The sequence below is a fragment of the Bactrocera dorsalis genome, chromosome 2 (assembly GCF_023373825.1).
Source record: "Bactrocera dorsalis isolate Fly_Bdor chromosome 2, ASM2337382v1, whole genome shotgun sequence".
Lineage (NCBI taxonomy): Eukaryota > Metazoa > Arthropoda > Insecta > Diptera > Tephritidae > Bactrocera > Bactrocera dorsalis.
In genome coordinates this window covers 55281288-55302342 of record NC_064304.1, presented here as the reverse complement: position 1 = coordinate 55302342, position 21055 = coordinate 55281288, and the positions used below count along the sequence as shown (strand labels likewise).

The window sequence follows — 21055 nt, the reverse complement described above, 5'->3', positions numbered from 1 at the left end:
AAGTAACGATCTATGACAAGTTTCCCATCCCGAACATAGACGAGATTCTTGAAAAACTGGGAAGAAGCCAGTACTTCACTACACTCGATCTGGCGAAGGGTTTCCACCAAATCGAGATAGAGGGAGAAGACATCCACAAAACTGCATTTAGTGTCGAAGGAGGGCACTATGAATTTCTGCGAATGCCTTTCGGACTAAAAACAGCCCCTGCAACGTTCCAGAGATTGATGAATAATCTACTCCAAGATTATATCAACAAAATCTGCCTAGTATACCTGGACGATATAATCATATTTTCAACATCCTTACAGGAACATATGAACTCACTTAGACTTATATTCGCAAGATTACAGGAGGCAAATTTAAAAGTGCAGTTAGATAAATCAGAATTTCTAAAAAAGGAAACAGAGTTCCTTGGGCACATAATTACAACGGAAGGAGTCAAGCCCAATCCTAAAAAGATAGAATGCGTTGTTAACTTCCCAATACCTAAAACAGCAAAACAGATCAAGCAATTCTTAGGGCTCACAGGCTACTATAGGAAGTTCATAAAGGACTACTCGGCTATAGCTAAACCAATGGCTACGTGCTTAAAGAAAGACTGGCAGATAAATATAAATGACTCGGACTACGAAAAAAGTTTTAACACCCTCAAGACCCTACTAACACATGATCCAATATTAACATACCCAGACTTTTCTAAAACATTTACATTGACAACGGACGCGAGTAATTACGCTTTGGGAGCGGTACTTTCGCAATATAATCATCCAATATGCTACGCCAGTCGCACCCTTAATACGCATGAAACAAATTATACATAGCACAATAGAGAAGAAATTATTGGCAATCGTGTGGGCTACAAAATATTTTCGGCCATACCTTTTTGGTCGTAAGTTTATAATAGAGATAGATCACAAGCCACTGACATGGCTCTTTTCTATAAAGGAACCAAATTCAAAACTTGTTAGGTGGAGATTAAGACTATCTGAATACGATTATGATATTAGGTACAAGAAAGGAATAAAGAATAATAATGCCGACGCTTTGTCAAGGATTGAAATTGAACCCAGCATTAATACACTAGAGTGCGACAGGGGAACGATAAAAAGTACTACTTCACCAATTAATATGTTTAAAAATCAAGTAGTTATAATGAAAACTACCTCTGGATCATTAAGAATAAAAAATAAATCTGTTTTTAAAAATAAAAGAAGAATAATTTCTATGAAGGAAATGGACAGGGAAACAGCAATTACAACTAAAGAATCATTTTAATCCAACACAACTGAATGCTATTTTTATCGAAGACGAATTTTATACTATGCTTAAAACTGTTTACGAAGAACTATTTTCAAATAACCCAAATTTTAAAGTACTTAGATCTACACTCATGACGGAAGACATAGAAGACGAAAATCGATTAACTGAAATTATTAAAAACGAACATCTTGACAAAAACCATAGAGGAATTCAGGCAGTATATAAAGATTTAATTACGCGAATTTACAATCCTAAATTAAAACAAAGGATAACTCAGTTCATAAATAACTGTGAAATTTGTAACTTAGAAAAATATGATAGGAAACCCCCGAAGATCCCTTACAAAATTACAGAAACTCCATCCAAACCTCTGGAAACATTACATATAGACGTATTTTACACTTTAGGTAAGAAACTTTTTATGACAGCAATTAATAAATTTTCGAAGTTCGCGTTAGCATTTCAAATAAACGGTAGGAGTTGGACAGAATTTAAAACAAAACTTTTGCTGATAATCAATACTTATGGGAAAATAAATAAAATTGTTGTGGATAATGAACTAGGCTTTAAAGCTATACCGATGCAAGAATTTTTGAAAAAGGAGAACATAGATATTCACTATACTTCCAATAGTAACCATACGTCTAACGCCGACATTGAGAGACTACACAACACAATCAATGAGCACATAAGCTTGTTAAGGCACGATAAAGAAAACAAAGACGAAAGTATAGAAGATAAAATGATAAGAATAATAGGTTTTTATAATAATACAATACATAGCCGACCGGCATCAAACCGATTGATTTTGTAAATGGCAAAATACATGAAGTTAGATACAAAGAAATTCATGATCTTATAAATTCAAAGAAAGAAAAGTACATTCAGAAGTTAAATGAAAACCGGAAGGATATAGAATTAGAAGGCGGACCAAATTACATTAGAGAGATAAGAGGGGGTAAAAATCACAGAAAATACAGGAAAATTAATGCTGAAAAAATAGATGATGACCACTTACAGATAACAGAAACTGGACATAAATATTATAAAGCTCACGTTAGACCTAAGAAGAAATACCAAGACAAGAGTAACCCCAAAATCAAAGCTACAATTAAATAAAAGTAATTTTTTTTAGATGATTTTATAAAATTTAACGATGATTGTTTAAACAAAATACTAAACTTTGAAGAAACTAATTGCAAAATGCAAACATTAAATACACAAGAGATAAGCGAAATAATTCCTGGAGTACTAATTCTTAAACATTTGAATAGCACAATAGCCCATAACTGCAACAAAGCTAAATTAAACATTTCAGGAAATTACTTAATCAAATTCGAAAATTGTGAAATAAATGCGTTAAACAAGACTTTTACAAATGTCAAAATAAAAATACAAGACAAGTTTATTATACCTAATATCATTAAAAAAATTAAAGACAATAGTAATACAACACTAACAGACATAAAAATTGAATCTTTATATCTGAAGCAAATAGAATACGAGAAAACACTGAAAAATATACTATATACAGATAAGAACTCAAAAATACTTAGTTTTGGTATAGATATCTCAATTATTATATCAACATGTATCTTAATTATTTTTATATACCTCTTTAAGAATACAAAAACATATATTCCAAATGTACAATTAAAAAATGAAACTACTATAAACAATCCGGCAAAGATAATATAATTTCGTCGGAGCCTCAAACTAACGGTGGGGGTGTTATAAAGAATATTTTATTTATATATATTTATTTAATACGAATATTTATTAATTGAGTTTTCCAAAGAATTGTTTGTCCAAGTGCATTTTCGCTAACGAAAATGCAACAGTTAACAAAATGTACCATTAATTCCACTAACGAAAATGCAACAGTCAACAAAATGTATCATTAATTCCGAAGAATTTTAATAATTTGTATTTATTGTTCATTCAAGTGCATTTCCGCTAACGAAAATGCAACAGTTAACAAAATGTATAATAACTTTATTATTATTAATTGTACCACTTTGCAAAATGCACAAGACACATTTCCTAAGAATTTTTACGCAAGCATTTATTTTTAAGTTATTGCAAGAAAGCAAAATATTAGTATTTAAGAAAGCACAAAATAAAACGGAACGCTGATTATCGATTAAACCTTCAACCCAGTTGTTTAATTTTTCGTTGTTCATCACTTCGGTGAAAAAAGTGTGCACCCCGGCTACGTATACAGTTTTCTCTTAAGTTTATTATTGTGATTGAGATAGAAACTTTTAAAGGATTTTGTGGGTGTTATAGGGATTCTGGGTATCAATACCGTCTTCTCTTTGGCCCCTCCATTGAAAATGGCGGCCTGGACGATGCGCAGTCTCAGCTCTGTGATACGAACTTTGAGCCGTTACACATTCATTTTCTCTACCAATTCGTTTTTGAGCGCAATGATACCTCGACTGCACAACCAATCTTCGTTAGCCAGGTTTTCTTGTACGAGTAAGCACGGAAATACCTCTTTAATAAAGTTTTCTTCCGAGAATTTTGCTAAAAATATTGTCGAAAGTTACTTGGTCATCAGTCGGCATGTTACCTTCGTCGACCTCAAGAAGCGTTTGTGGGAGAAGTCCAGACTCCTGGTTGTTGAATAGCTAGACCCTCATGTTAGTATTATGTCTAAGCCACAACGGCGAGGCCCCTGCACCCATAAAGATTCGATTGCCACGAATATATTGCAAGCTGCAATCCAGCGTTTCAATCGCTCGCTTGTACAACATTGCGCATTCGCTCCACACGATCAATTTGACCTACTATTTTGGCTGCTTTGCCACCACTTATTTAGCAAAGTTGCGGCGCAACAGCTAGCGCAACCACTTTGCCTTTCCTCAACTGTGCCAGCAGCAAGTTCGGCAGAAAAGTTTTAACAGCGCCCTTGGTGCGTTCATGAAAAAAAGACATCATTGTCCGCTAACTACGCGGTTTGTTACTAAATGGAAAATTTGCGTTTGCTACGGTAATAACAGGTGCTCTGTTTGGTTGACATGAATTTTCAAGGCAATAGTATCATAAGTATATCGTGCTCTTAGCATAGGCGGAAAAGTGCGGTGGGGTGGTAATTAATATTCTATTTTGCAACTATCTCTCGCAGGGTTTCTTCTGTAAAATACAGACGCTCGTTATTGTTGCGTGCCTTTTATGTAACTGATATAAAAGATGTACTATTATTCAATATTAAAAAATAATTTGGCTTGTCATTTTCATTGAGGTAACTCAAATATTTTCCTGGAATTTCGATAGACTTTATATTACGTACATATATGAGGGCTCAGTGAAGTATTGACCCTATTCAACACATTTTTAATACACAGAGATACTATTTTTAGGAAAGTATCCTTTTTGAATTTCAACTGTGTATCCCATACATTGACCGATATTTCCAGTCAAAAGTCAACGACAGATACTGGAGTCCACATTTCCGGTATTTGGGGGCTAAAACAGTTTTCGCTGGATTTGGGCAATTTTTAGTTTAGCATAACATACTAGTGCAAATTTTATTTATATTATATTAGTTACTTCTTGATTTGCACATCTTCCAATTTTTGCCCCGGTTCTCATAAAGCCCTCTCATACCATCTCAGAGGTAAATTTTAACGCCTCCGGCGTTATCTGTTTGTTGATTTATTGCGCGTTTAGTAGTTTTTAACAGAACCGTTTTATGAGGAGAGAGCGGGGTTTTTATCATATTTCATTCCTCTTCACATTGTCGCACATAGGAGCATTTGGTCTCAAAAATCGGACAAAATTATTTTAATTGATTTTTTGAATGAAAATTAATAAAAATGCATGATCGAATATAATAATGCAATATATTAAAAGAAAACAAATACCCTTGTTTGATTCGTGACCTTCAACAAAGATTTGTAAGGCTTTCAGCAGGTGTGTACTTTTTTTCTGGCTTCTGAGCTTCTATTATTTTTTTGTATTTTATGGCTTTTGTAGGTGTAGAAGTTACGTCTATTATAAGCTTAGACGCAGCAGCATTACCTGACATCCTTTGACTAACGCCAGCTGCGTAAGTAAGCTGCTGGACAGGTATCTGCTCGCGACGGTCTTTAGTTTTCCGGCATTAACTACGATCAGGCAACTCTTAGAAGTGTATGCTTGGACGCCCAGGGTTAGTATTCGGCGTCCAGTTGTGTACTTAAATGGAAGCGTTAAGCTATTTTTCGTATTTTTTGACAAATCTTTCTTCAGTATAACTGGACAATACCCATTTCTTTTTTTAATCCGATTTGAAATAATTTAAATCATTACATTTGAGTTTGAAATTCGTTTGGCAGACACTTCATTATTTCTTGAAGCTTTTTTTCCATATATGACGTTTTATCTTCCCATTTTCTCGCATCGCTTTCCCTACAAAGCATATATACGAGTAATACTTTTCGAGACATCTCTAACGAAATAATAGAACAAATTCCTAACGTAGTTCTTGCACATTTTCAATTCCAGTAATTTTGGGTACTACTCAAAAAATGCATACTCTCTTCCCACTAGACTAGTCTAGACTAATTTAGCAGGATTTCAGTATTCAATTAAAAAAAATAAATAAAGCAGTACTCATTTTATGCAACTGATCAACTTTTTTCAACGCGTTTTTTTTTAAAGGGCGGAAAGACGGGGAAAATATTTAAACTTATATGTTAAGCAGAAACACTGTAGTTTACTAAGAAAAATAATTCATAGCTCGACCTCGACCGACACTGTAACAAAAACAATAATTTCAAAAAATTAAAAATAAATTTAGTTTTTTTTAATGATTCATTGCTTTTCCGAAAAAAAACATCATAATACATTAACTAAATTAATTTTTATATCATTAATATTAAATACATATCATGTTGTCCTGAATCCATAAAAAATATTTTCAAGGATTCACTTCACGCAATAAAAAAAAACACTTGCAATTTCGAGTACAATGAAGAGTTTCGCGAATAAGCACGTGCGTTCTGAACAGCGGCCTTTACACGGTCACACATGTTTGCAAACATGGTATGATGCAAAAAAAAATGGTTTTCGTTTAAACGGTCGAACATGCAATCATACATTATTCCTCTATTATTTGTGAACGAAGCAACATGGCACGTGCATTAGTTGCAGCACTTGTAATTGATATTTTAGAAGAAGACGAAGTAGAACAAAAAAAGCAAAAAAGACAGAGAAAACTTGGGTAAAGGAATGGCGATCAAGAAGACCAGTTTTTTCACATATAAGTTTATTAAAGGAACTTGAACAGTCCAGCCCGGCGGACTACAAAAATTTTCTCCGAATGGATTCTTCTGTATATAGGGAACTTTTGAAAAAAGTAACACCTTATATTGAAAAACAAAATACTATTATGCGAGACGCAATTTCGCCAGATGAACGTCTCTCTGTAACATTGAGGTATTTGGCAACTGGAGAGAGCTACGAAAGTTTGAAATTCCAGTCGTATATTTCAACTGCAAGTTTAAGCAACATAATCATTGAGACATGTGAAGCATTGATTAAAGTTCTTAAAGATTTTATTTCAGTAAGTATATAATGTATGTATATTACATGAAAATGGAAAACAAAACAAAAATAAAATACATATATACAGATATTAGGGCGGGTCGGTTTTAAAATCGCTCATTGCTCTATAAAAACCGTATTCTAGGAATCAAAATAAGAAACTTTTCCGAAGGAACCATACCTCTAAAACGAATTTTGATGTCCCCCAATTTGGGTCGATCTTTTGGGTAGGGGCAAATTTTGAAAAATCCCACTTTGACCCATTTAGAGTGCTCCAATCGAGTCCAAATGTAAGACCGACCCCCACTAACTTTGGACGGCCGATGCACCCATGCCAGTGGCACACCCTCTGGAAATTACCTGGGGGGTTCCTCACATAATCATTTCAAAAAATCATCATTTTTGGCCTTTACATGAAAAAATCAGCTAAATGGCTATGTTTCTTTATTTTTATTTATTTATTTATATTTATTTATTTATAATAATATCTATTTTTTCTCTTAAGAAATTTATTTAGACGGAACATATGTAAATGAAAAAAATAATTTAAGTGAGTTATAGAAAAGAAACTAAAAAAAATTATTGTTTGAAGGCTTTTTTACTTTCAAGTCTGGGCAATTTCGCACGGCTCTCTAATGTCGTCACCATAACAGCCTCTACATTTTTCGGTATAACCCTTCTCGTCATCATTAATTTGATATGGTAGGTGTAAATTAAGATGACTCCTTCTTTGAGCTGGTCGGCACTGAACGCACTGTCTTATAAAGGCATGCGTCAACCTTCGTCATGGCCTCATAACTGAGATAACTTTGGGACCATTTAAGGCGACTACCTTTTTGGGAAGTGGATACTGGCTCTGAGTGAGCGCACTTATAAAATGAGTAAAAATGACAAAACACAAATAAGAAAAGACGGGGGACAGGGTAGACTGGAATAGACCAATGGACAATAACAATTGTTGAGATTTACGTGAGTACCTGCCGACGACGGCCTCAGCTTACAGCACTTTTTTGACGCACATAGATCAATATAATTTGCTGACCAGCGCCCCAAAGTATAAATGCATTTTGCACGTATATTTTGGTTCCAATTGGTTCAGGTAGACAGAGACACCTTAGCCGCCTTGGTCGAGTACGAGGGTTGACTTAAAACCTCTGCCATACTTTGGTTCCGGCACCCGGCCGCAATGCGACTCCACATTGGATTGAATTTTTCAACCCTGCCTACCTGTAGTTTTCAACCACAACCACCACGAATCTCCACAAAGGGCCAAACCCAATGAGCAGATTGGAGTGAACTCCGAGGGTTAATTGCTCCCCCGTGAGTATTACAGCACAATTTCTGACATAGATTATGCTGACATTTCAACGTATGCCCAGAAAGAAAGACATAGTGCATATGGATTTTAGTCGCCTCTTACGACAGGCATGCATTATCACAGGTAAATTCTAACCCCTACCCTCAGGAGGATCGACCTAAGCACAATCTCTTGGGTGGGACGCCATCACACAGAGCGACAAAAACGTCTCCCGAAAAGTGTGATGGTAGAATCGGGTTAAATGGCTTACCGCCATTAGGGGTGGCAGGCTAGTTGAAATCGGTAAAAATCTGCAGACAGATAATAAAGAAAGGTCTGACGAGTGAAGCGGAATCGCCAGAACTTCTAGAAAAACCTCTTTTAAGTTCATGGGGCTACGGGGTCTCACTCGAATGCTGAAAGCTCTTTAGTAAGCACGAGATGACGGATAAAAAGTTGAAGTCAGACCGTCGGTTATCGGCCAAGGCTGGAGGGAGATTAAGTCTTCCTCGCTCATCACATGTGTCATAAACGCTGCCATAGCTATGGCCTCGATACTCCCGACGGAAGCCAGGGTGGATGACCCGCTGCCTCCAGAAAAGAAGTAAAGGGTTAGATGACCAAAAAGGAGAGAGACTAGTTTACGACCCTGTGGTGAATTTATTCGATTCTGATTTAAAGTTAAGATTTTAATTATATCAAATTTGAATCTACGTGCTGAAGTACGCCACATGCCACAATTGTGCGTATTGGCAAAATTACAGAAGCAGCTATTTACGATCCGGACAGTCTGTGAGTGTGATGCCATTCGCTGGCAGTTGGACAAACATGTGTAGAAAATCAATTGGACATGCGATTAGGTCTTGTTAAGATTCATCTTTCAATGGTGATTCAACGGCCAACGAGCTTTCAAATATTTGTACAAAATACTAGCTCATCATCGTGAGGAACTGGATTCTGGTTTTAAATTAAGGAAGTTATATCCACATGTAAATGCAGACAGAAATGATCAATGGACTTTATATAGGCACCTATAAGGTCCTGAGGAAAGAGATGAAACGACAATTTGATAATCCATATTTGTTAGTATAATTTCACGTGCAGCGTATCATGAATTTGCGCAATCATCCCACAAGTTCCAGAAGGGCTTGCTCCCATTAGTCGATACCTTACAAAATGTGATGATCCGAGCCCAGATATTATGGGCCCTACGGTAAGTTATTGGGGCTGCCGAAACTGCGTACAACCATCAGGTATTTTAGGGGATGAGCCTTCAGACGAACAATATCCCACTGGCTCAGGACTTTTTAACATTTATTGAGAAGCGAGCCAAAGATCTACGACCGGTTCAACAACTCTTTCTCAGATATCAGCCCCTCCCGCTAAAGCTTATGTTGCAACGGTAAATTCATCTCAGTCGTAGCATTAAGTGAAAGGTGCAACTGTTGTTTGCCAACTTTGTTTTAACGGACACCGAATACAAAAATGTCAACATTTCGTCTATCTTTTAATACTCGAAGATTAGGATACAGTTAACCCGCCCTCATTATATTCCAATTGCGTTGGAGGTGGTCATGGATCTCGCGATTGTACATTGATTGCTTAAAGTAACATCATCGTCATGATACTATGCTCTGCAAAACAACGTTGTGAAGAGAGACAATGCCTATATACCCGTGGACAAACCTTCAACACAGATATCACATGTATACCCATGACAACAATGCCATTTGAGGAAGGTACGGTAACTTCTCGTTAATGGAAACCAGACCATTTTACTAGCGAATGCGAAGGTCATCCTTATTGATCACAATATCAACGTGTTGCGCTCTCTGCGACCTTGGTTCTCAGTGAACGTAGCTATCTACGTAAGCGTTTAAGGGAGATACTATCGCTTCAGTCTACAGTAAAGACGGTATAACGGTGCAAATGCAGGCTGCCTTCGGCAACAGCCGAGAGGGCTCAGCCGGGTAAGAATTTTTAGATTTTAGTTCCTTAGTATGCAGTCCTTTGCATAGTTAGTAATTGGACAAACCAATACCCGTGAGCTGTTTGCTGAATTCTGAATGATCAGTATAATTGTGATATCCTGTTAGCGTTGTATTTGTAGACTACTCGTTTCGCTCTAGCATAGAATGTAAATGTAAATTTACAATATGTAAACTTTACATACATATACTTACATATGCATGTACATATTATGTATCATGTTGCGTGATGCTGTAATCCGTTGACCAAATGTATTTTAAGGAGGAATTCAATAAAGAAGCGACCTATTTCGTGATAGACTGGTGTACGATCCAGACGAGCTTTTTATTTGGCGAAAATTAATACGACAGATCCTTCAAATTATTATTAAATTATTAAATTATCTTAATTAATTATTAAGTGAGAACGATAAAAATCAACTAAAGACACCGAGGTCCACACATTCCGTAGTTAGGAGCTGGAGTAGTATTTCTTCCGATTTGAAAAATTTGGTTTTAGGGTGGCACACTACATAGGCGTTATTCGTGAAAAGTTGAATACCCTTTTATTTTGATCTGTTTATAGGAAAGTGAAATAATTATACGGAATACGAAATTATGATATATGAGAAGTAGGCGTAACATAAGATCGTCATGCTGCTATAGAGTATAATAGCTTTGTTCATCTAACGGTTGTACGGATCATCTTAAACCAATGAAGATAGATAAAGGGTTATATATAAACATAATCAGGATGACGAGACGAGATGAGATCCGGCTGTCACTGACTGCCGGGCCGCGACAAAATTTAATACGTATTATTCTTCTTATATTCCTATATCACAATACCAATATGGGCGAAATCGGACTAAAACCACACCCACTTCCCATAACACAATTTTAAATTCCATTTGATTCTTTCACTTTCCAATATAAAAAATTAAAAGGTAATTTTTTTTAATTTTTTTAATAATTTTCGATCATCCCACTGACTTAGGTTCTTATGATTGGCGATTGTATGTGAGGTACTTTATGAAACCCAGGGAATATTATTTAGTATGTGACATGCTAATAGTTAATACATAGATAAATTCGGGTCGATACTACCCCAAGTAGAATTATTTTAATTGTCTTTTTAAATTCTTCAGCCCCTCTGGAATATTGTCCTAATCTTTCAAGTTGGGCCGACTAATAGTTTCGGAGATACAGCCATGAAAACTTATGCGCTCAAGGCTAGCTTTATTGTCACTCATATTTTTAAAAGCGTTTTTCTCGAACTTGTGTTTTTGAAGTCGGTAGGGAAGATTTCTTGAGAACTACTCAACTGATCTTCATGAAATTTTGCACAGATCGTAAAGACTTGGACGAAGGATTCTTTTTCGATTACAATTATTTGAAAAAAAAATATCGCGAAATTTTAATTTTAATTTTTTTTCTACGTCCTAGTACAAAGTTAATGCGGGCCATCTTTTTTCCTGAGAGGCACCGGAAATGGCGTCACAATAGCCGAGTATAAAATTTTTTTTTTTTTAATTTCAGAATTTTTTTGTTAATAGTGTATCTTTGTAAAAAAATAAAAACATCTAATAAAATATTTCATTGTTTATATGTGAAATATTAGAAAGAAGCTATTTTTTAACCGAGGAAACCTATGCAACCCCTTAAGGTATATCCCTGGTTTTGATTCGTGCTAGTTGAAGGAGTATATAATGTTTGATTGCACACGATGTCCTTACTTACTTGTTTTTATTATAAAATTTTAATAATTTTAAATATAACTTTTCTATCTAAAGAATTGGGATGAATAAAAGGGAAGAATTTAGTATACCGTCCCAGGATTTCAAGGACAAAAATAATATGGTCGGATAGAGGAGATCATCCTGATCAAGGATATAAAGCCGCAGGAAGCTTATAGCTTTCGAGTAATTCGCGTTTAAAGTTGAAAATTTGCAATATTTTAATTACATATTTTCGATACATAAAATTAATTTTGCACTTATATTTTTCACTTTTATATCCACTAGCACTACACTAATTCATTTGTACGCATATAGTGCAAAAATAGTTTTAAATATACATTTAAGTATTTTTGAATTATGATTATTTAAGAATAACAAATAAATTACAAACTGTCACATTATCTATGTTACCTTATCCACATCACTTGTAAAATAACTAAATGAAATAAAGTGAACAGATTATACCCCAAATACGAGAATCAACAACCTATAAAAAAATAACCCTGGTCGGCCTAACACCGGGGTGTATCAAATTTTTTTCGCGTTAAACTCCTTTTTGCGTGGGCGGCCTTCGGTCGCGCTTCAAAAACAATAACCCTGGTCGGTCCAACACCGGGTCCAACACCGGGGTATATCAAATTTTTCTCGTAGAACTCCTTTTTGTTAGAAATGTTTAGAAATGTTTTAGAAATGTTTTTAATCTTGCAATAACTCTCCTAAAACTACTAGAGGTAGATATAGAGCTATATATACAAACATTGTCCGGAAAGAGTCGATTTAAAAAAAACATAGAACCAATCTTTACATTTCTTTCAAAACTTTCAATATAGGCTCCTTCTGCGTTGATGCAGCGCGATTTCTAAGCATTGAAGGCGTTACGGAAGGCATTCTTCGGAATACCCCTGAGAGCCGAGATGCATGCTGCTTGGATCCTCTTTCATCGGCCTTTTCAGTCAAGGAAACGTTGGGATGCTGGTGTAGGTTAGGCGGTGTCAGTCGGGGCGTTGCCGTGGTGCAACTTCCAATTGCCGGCGATGTCTTGTTAGATGGGATTGGCCCTTCGTTTGAGTTTCTGGAGGACTTCTACGTAAAACTGACGGTCTGAGTTCAAAAATTTGAGTACACAAGTTACATTGTCGGAGTTTGTCGAAGTCGCAGGTCTCCCAGCACGGTCTTCATCAGCGACCTCTTCCCGGCCCTCCAAAAAGGCCTGGTGCCACCAAAACACACCCCTTCTTGCTAAAGCAACATCTGGGTAAGCCTGTTTGATCATATCAACCGTCTCTGTCGCAGATTTACCGAGTTTCACACAAAATTTAATCGCGCACCTCTGTTCTAACGTACGCTACACGTCGCGCGAAAATATTTGTCCTGGCTCTCCAGGTGCTCGAAGGCAACTGACCAGCCGCTCGTTCGTTAGCTAGGAACGCCCTCTACCATGCGCGCACACTCCAAAGTACAATCGCGGCGGAAGAAAATCAGTCTTATTTCTTTCAGAACAAATCTTGTATATAAATGTTCAGAATGACGAAAAAGTTCGAAATATCTGTCTGTTCGTCCGCCCTCCCCTGCGGGTAGGGGGTACCACCGCATGGTTCAGGGGGGAACCGAATTTACCCGTGGTAAGTTATGCCTGTCATAAGAGGCGACTAAAATCCCGCATGCACTGTGTCTGTCAATCTGGGCTTGCCTTGAAATGTCAGCATAGTCCATGTCAGATATAGTGCTATAGTATTCATCGTAAAACATGGTTATTATACACTGTACATTTTAATTCCTGGTATTCCGAATGTGTTTTCGTTTACGATTTCGTTTACGAAGGGTTTTACGAGACACATGTCATCATACAGCCGGGTTTTAAAGAATTCCTAGGAGTTCTTAAGGGCTCGACTGGCAGTAGCGCAAGCTACAAGTCACACCAAAGACTAAAACGTGGTACCACGGGGAGCAGTTTGCCCTTGGAGGTAACTCCAATCTGCTCATTGGGTTTTTGGCCCTTTGTGAAGATTCGTGATGGCTGTGGTTTAAACCTAAATGCAGGAAGGGCATTTGTCCATTGTGGAGTCGCACTGCGGCCGGGAGTACGGCAGAGGTTTAGATGGGCCTCGAACCCGACCAAGGTGGCTAGGGTGTTTTCTTTTGGTTTACACCCGAACCAATTGAAACCAAAGTATAAGTGTATGTAAAGCACTCAAGCTTTGGTTCTTCCAGAGTATGGTGTTGTGCGTGACTTATGCTTTGGGGCGCTGATCAACGCATTGTTTTGATCTATGTGCTTCTAGCAATAGAAAGCACCGTGGATTTGAGTCTTCGTGGACAGGTATTCCCGTTAAAACACATTGGATTCTGTTCGTCCGTCCATCCATGCAAGCTATAACTTGAGTGAAAATTGAGATTACTTCATGAAACTCGGTATACAGGTTCCTTAGTACAAAGAAAGATGTACGTAATCGGACCACTACGCCCATAAAACGCCGTAAACCGAAAAACTTTAAAGTGCCATTATTAAGCACTAAATTAAGATATATAGTAGAACTATAACTTCGCGAAAGGGATCGCAATAGCAAGGGGCACCTGTGGGCAATAAAATGTTTAAAAGGTGGGCGTGGCCTCATCCTCTCCTCTAATAAGTTTAATGTACATAGCTCCTAAACTACTAAAGCTACAATAAGCAAATTTGCTAAACGCAAATATTACAAGAACTCCTACCAACAGTGTGCAAAAGGATGAAAACGGAAAATGACCACGCTCACTCCCCCGCTCAATCTAACGAGTTGGTACAAGTCGGCTTTATGGGATCCGATGTAACAAATTGGGCGATATCTCGAGACCCCACTTATATTGATATCTTATAACCTTCAAATCCAACCATTTGGAAGCCTCTAGATACCCAATATTTAGGCCTTAGTACCTATACTTTGATGACTTTTGATCGAAAATATTGGTATGAGATGTAAAATTGAAAATCAGCGATAGTCTTTTCTAACAATGGTAACCGTTTTTTATACATACATACATATATCAAAACGCAATCAGGTGATTGAGCTGTTTTGATGATACACACATATGTTGCTCTTTAGTACGCAGGCTCCTTTTTCTACTTCTTTCTTTACTATAGGAATATCAAGATCTTTATGAATATTTTCATTACGCATTAGGGCGGGTCGATTTAAAAATCGCTCATTGCTCTGTGAAAATCGTATTCTAGAGATCAAAATAAGAAACTTTGCCGAAGGAGCCATACCTCTAAAACGAATTTTGATGTCCCCCAATTCGGGTCGAACTTTTGGGTAGGGGCAAATTTTGAAAAATCCCACTTTGACGCATTTAGAGTGCTCCAATCGAGTCCAAATGTATGACCGACCCCCACTAACTTTGGACGGCCGATCCACCAATGCCAGTGGCACACCCCCTGGAACTCCCCTGGGGGGTTCCCCATACAATCATTTGAAAAAATCACCATTTTTGGCCTTTACATGAAAAAATCAGCTAAATGGCTATGTTTTTTCTTTATTTTTATTTATTTATTTATAATAATATCTATTTTTTCTCTTAAGAAATTTATTTAGTCGGAATATATGTAAATGAAAAAATTAATTTAGGTGAGTTATAGAAAAGAAACTAAAAAAAATTATTGTTTGAAGTCTTTTTTACTTTCAAGTCTGGGCAATTTCGCACGGCTCTCTAATGTCGTCGCTATAACAGCCTCTACATTTTCCGGTATAACCCGTTTGGAAACGCTTGCTAGCAATTGGACATGTCGTTCCGTTCCTTGTATGTGTGATGGAATTTTTGGATCATTAAACGGTGGATCATCTTGATTTAAATATTCGTTCAATGTATCCTACGGAATGCTTCGCGTGAATGGTGGTTCAAATACGATATTTATATCATTCAAATTGATCATTTCCGTATAACTTGTGCAATTAAAGTTTATATCTGGTTTTTTATAAATTCTAAGTTCCATTGGCTCGTCAACATCGGTTCGATAGCGTAGAATTTTCTTGATGCCACAGTCGCGCTTTTCTTTCCTAGCATCAAACAACATTGATAACAAGATATTTTCCGAATGCGCATAATATGAATTATCTTTAATTAATTGATTGACAATTTTGCGTAAACGAGGTTCTAGAAATCGTGACCAACCAATGAACTTGAAAATAATGCACAGCCGTACACGACAGAGCTGTAATACTTGATATTGAAGTACATTGGCACATAACATTTAATTATAAATTCAACCATAATTCTTAAATTTGCATCTGGATTTTCCGTTGTCACATATAATCGCAATAATCTAGCGGCCTTGGTGAGCCACCGAGAATGTACAATTTTCCCTGGTTTGATGTTAGCCAGATCCACCGGAACCACGCCGCTAGAAATTGCATGGGCCATGTCGTATAAGTACATCGAATCGGTGGAAAATTCTTTTTTTTCTGGAGCAGGGGGCATATTTTGCAACTCAATTTTCTGAAAGCCGTCCACCACCTAAAAATATATAATAATAAAATAATTAAAAATGGTTGACAATTATACTAAATGAGTGATACCAATAACTTACCGGAAGAGTTTCGGTGTTCGGTTTCGATTTGACGGCTCAGTTTTCCGGTTGTCGATCTTGGTCCAGTGCTGGTTGATTTATCCAAAGCTTCAAACAAATGCCGAAACGGAAGTTCGTTGAAGTGTAGAAGGCAAACAAACCAATCCAATGATCTTTTTAACAGCAATTCGAATCGTCGTATAATTCCACCGTGTGGGCCAGTGTTTGTTGGCTTACCGTCAGTGCATATTCCAATTAATGTATCCAGTGATATATTTTTATCGTTGAAAAAACCATTTCATTTGGTTGTTTTGTATTCAGCGGTTTCATGTTCCAGTCTTACGTAACCAATCAATTCAGAATTGGGTTCTCTCAAAATAACAAGATGAGGTTCTTTTACCATCCTAGTATGATACTTCTCATCAATTTTATCTATCGTTAAAGTATCATCTTTTCTGCCATCGAATGAAAACGCTAACAAATTGGTATCATCTAACCGTTTACGAAGCACTTCTTGTCTGCATTTCTCTTTTTCTCTGCGAACTTTCGATTTATCCATGATGAGAGGTTTCCCATGCTTATCTTTAATTTTAAAATCTTGCAAAAGAGCGGTTCCCAATGCTGATGCTAATCTGTCAGGCACACCAAATCTGTCACATACCAAGGCAAAGTTAAAACAATCGTATCTCTCTGTGTATTGTGAACTTGTGCTTCTATCCATATCTTCTTGAACCGGTGGCGGTGGGTTTGTTGAATCATCGGGATCTTGGTATGTTGGCATTGATGACATAGACGTTGCTCCTTGCTCTTCAGTTTCCATCATAAATGCATTCATTGTTAGTCTTCTCTGATTATGTTGATCGTGCATGAACTCTTTGAGGCGTTCGGGAACCCAGACGCATGCCCATGGAGCTGCCTTCAAATCGCATTTATGTACATGTTCCAATGTAAAAAATTGTTTCCAGAGATTTTACATACTCTCTAAATTGTTGGGTGTTATTTCTTCTCTTGATTTGCTCTTGATACTTGTCAAGGAATTTATTCAATTTATTACATACACTTTTTTTCAGCATCATTTCCATCAGAGTTCGCAAATACTCATCACTGAGAAGTAAAATTTCTATCTTCCTCCTCAGTACAACACAATTGAGGAGCAATAAATTTTGATTTCCTCAATTGTGAGTTCAAAGGAAAGAGTGCTCTTCTAGAATATTTCTCTTTAATACTTATCTTATCTTTTCGCTCTAATATTTACCGCAAACGTACGTGCTCCTCAAAATAATACTCCTCACAAGAGCGCTAAGTTTCTTTTTCTCATCTCAGGTTTCAGAACTCAGTATTTTGTATCGCTGATAAACTCAGTGATGCAGCAGAGAGTGCTCTTGAGCAATTTCTTATTCTCTTAGAGTATGTATATTTATAAATTTATGTTAAAGTTTAATTGTTGTTGGTGTAAATATTAACAGTGTTGGGTACATGCATGATTAACCGTTAATTTAAGTTGTATTGTGTCTATGTAAATAATTTAAAAGATGAGTTTTATTTTTCGCATCACTTGAACACTCAGAGCGATAAAAGTAAAGAGAATGCGTTAGGCAAAGAGTTATCTTTTAAAAATGCTCGCTCATGCTAATATATGAGTGAGCCAAATACGTGAGGAGTTTTTTTGTGATGAGAATGTTAGTTAAGCTTGCGCTCCTGAGTATTTGAAATGATGTCCTCTTGCGGAATATTACTCATCAGAGCAAGAGCGTATTTTGATGGTTTTACGAACTCTGATTTCCATACCAAGTTTTTCCCAAATTCCAATCAACTTATCTTGTACTTGAATAGTGAATGATTTATGGGAAAACTTTTTTTGTTCTGTTTTAGCACGTTCGCTTATGTAAAAATAATATCTCAAGATATCCAGATGGGTTGGTAAATTAAGATCAGTCAAATCAGTAGACACACCAAAAACAGTAACATCATGCTTGAGTATATGACTCATTGGGTTTTCGATAGTTGTTGATGTAGTTGTTTCATCTTGCGGTGTAGAAGATGGTGGATTCATTGTAAACTTTTTGATTTGGAATGGTCACTTCACTTATTATTTGCTTTGAAATACCATAGTGGTTATTGCTTTAGTTCTCCTCACTTTCAGAGGTAATAAGAATGAAATGGTAATTTCAATTCTATTTCAAAATTTGCCCCTACCCAAAAGTTCGACCCAAATTGGGGGACATCAGAATTCGTTTCAGAGGTATGGTTCCTTCGGGAAAGTTTCTTATTTTGATCCCTAGAATATGATTTTCATAGAGCAATGGGCGATTTTTTTGCCTCCCCACAAATCGACCCGGCCTAATATAAATATTGTTATATGTCGCACTTAGTTTTAGGTGATGATGCTAAAATTTCAGTTTATGCATACTGTACAAGTTTTTTTTTTAGTTTTCGAAAATTGACTTATTTTGCTTTTTTTTTTTAATTTTTACAATTAAATTTCATTAATATGACAACAAAACGACCTTTTTTCACCTTCGGAGATAAAAAGGTTTTAATAGTGGAGTCAATATGTCAATGAAGTTGGCTTCAAAGCTAACCTTATCTCTATTCAAGAAAAAGTAGCCTTTGGGTAATTTTTTAGCGCCTTGCACGCGTGCTCAGTTGACTTTTCTTGCACTGAGTGCTGTAAATCCTCTTCAATGGAGAATATAAAAACATCTGAGTTTTCGAAACCAGAGAAACATCAGCCTAAACGCTATAGCTGTGGCAAAGCACATCCAGCCAACTATCGAGAATGCCTTTTTGCCAAAGAATTACAAAAATCACGAGCTAACACAACTGACCACAAAAAAGTGATGGATGGATGGATCTTTTAAATTAGCCAAAACTCTCATACTCGTAGTAGTTTTGTATTTATACGTTTAAGCCATATTCAAGTTGATTTTTAGATCTTTCTTTTATTTGAACTAGTTGCAATGTATAAATAAAATTAAAAAAAATTGAAACTTGTAATCTCGGCGATATTTGGTTTCAATAAGACGGCGCAACTTCCCACACATTGCATCATTAAATGGGTTTATTGAGAAAACACTTAGGCGAGCAGATAATTTCACTTTTTGGGCAGACTGGCCAATTAGACTATATGATCTTACACCGTTAGACTTTTCCTGTGGGGTAATGCAAAGTCTAATATCTATGCGAACAATCTCTCTTCGATTCAGGCCTTGGACCCAAACATCACGCGTGTCATCCGCCAGCTACGAGGCGAAATGCTCGACCGAGTCATTGAAAATTGGTCACAAAGAATAGACCATCTGAATCGTAGCCGCGACCAACATTTGAAGGAAATAATCTTCAAAAAAAAAATGCCAACGAATGTTCTTTCGAACATTAATAAACATTCTTCATTAAATTTGAACTTTCTGTGTTTTTTCTTTAATAAAAAAAAGTAGCAAACCTCGAAATCAATCATCCTTTAGTAAAGGGTGATTTTTTAAGAGCTTGATAACTTTTTTAAAAAAAAAAACGCATAAAATTTGCAAAATCTCATCGGTTCTTTATTTGAAACGTTAGATTGGTTCATGACATTTACTTTTTGAAGATAATTTCATTTAAATGTTGACCGCGGCTGCGTCTTAGGTGGTCCATTCGGAAAGTCCAATTTTGGGCAACTTTTTCGAGCATTTCGGCCGGAATAGCCCGAATTTCTTCGGAAATGTTGTCTTCCAAAGCTGGAATAGTTGCTGGCTTATTTCTGTAGACTTTAGACTTGACGTAGCCCCACAAAAAATAGTCTAAAGGCGTTAAATCGCATGATCTTGGTGGCCAACTTACGGGTCCATTTCTTGAGATGAATTGTTGTCCGAAGTTTTCCCTCAAAATGGCCATAGAATCGCGAGCTGTGTGGCATGTAGCGCCATCTTGTTGAAACCACATGTCAACCTAGTTCAGTTCTTCCATTTTTGGCAACAAAAAGTTTGTTAGCATCGAACGATAGCGATCGCCATTCACCGTAACGTTGCGTCCAACAGCATCTTTGAAAAAATACGGTCCAATGATTCCACCAGCGTACAAACCACACCAAACAGTGCATTTTTCGGGATGCATGGGCAGTTCTTGAACGGCTTCTGGTTGCTCTTCACCCCAAATGCGGCAATTTTGCTTATTTACGTAGCCATTCAACCAGAAATGAGCCTCATCGCTGAACAAAACACGCGCGCGAAACACATTTCGAACCGAACACTGATTTTGGTAATAAAATTCAATGATTTGCAAGCGTTGCTCGTTAGTAAGTCTATTCATGATGAAATGTCAAAGCATACTGAGCATCTTTCTCTTTGACACCATGTCTGAAATCCCACGTGATCTGTCAAATACTAATGCATGAAAATCCTAACCTCAAAAAAATCACCCGTTAATGCTCTCTATTACAGCTAATTGATTGGTTATTAATTTGTTTGGGTAGCCAATGGTTAGAGAAAACTGGTTGTTTTTGGATTTGAGACTTAACTGTAGACACTAGACACGACAATAGGACACTGTAACATTGTGAAGGAAAATATACTTAGTTTCTAATGGTGATTTTGAAGTACGCTGCAACAGAAACATTTCTCAATTAAACTTTCGAAACAAAACGGTTGCTTCAAGAATATACGAACATTCCGGCACGGTCTTTAGAAAATTAGTTATAAAACTGCTATTTTAATATTGTTTTCTATGTTACTTTGCTTGT

At 36.6% G+C, this 21055-nt stretch overlaps 2 protein-coding genes across 6 annotated transcripts in view; both read right to left on the bottom strand.

Moving 5' to 3' along the window:
* The window catches only part of LOC109579552 (cyclic nucleotide-binding domain-containing protein 2), a 239837-nt gene that overhangs the window by 141904 nt on the left and 76878 nt on the right, over positions 1-21055 (bottom strand). The gene's annotated exons all lie outside the window — the stretch shown is intronic.
* LOC125776371 (uncharacterized) lies at positions 16527-17231 on the bottom strand. The gene has a single exon (XM_049448125.1). The coding sequence runs from the start codon at positions 17204-17206 to the stop codon at positions 16637-16639; it is 570 nt and encodes a 189-aa protein (XP_049304082.1). The 5' UTR covers positions 17207-17231; the 3' UTR covers positions 16527-16636.

Excerpts from the sequence above, each read along its gene's own strand:
- LOC125776371 (XM_049448125.1), bottom strand. The coding sequence starts at position 17,206 with ATGCACGATCAACATAATCAGAGAAGACTAACAATGAATGCATTTATG.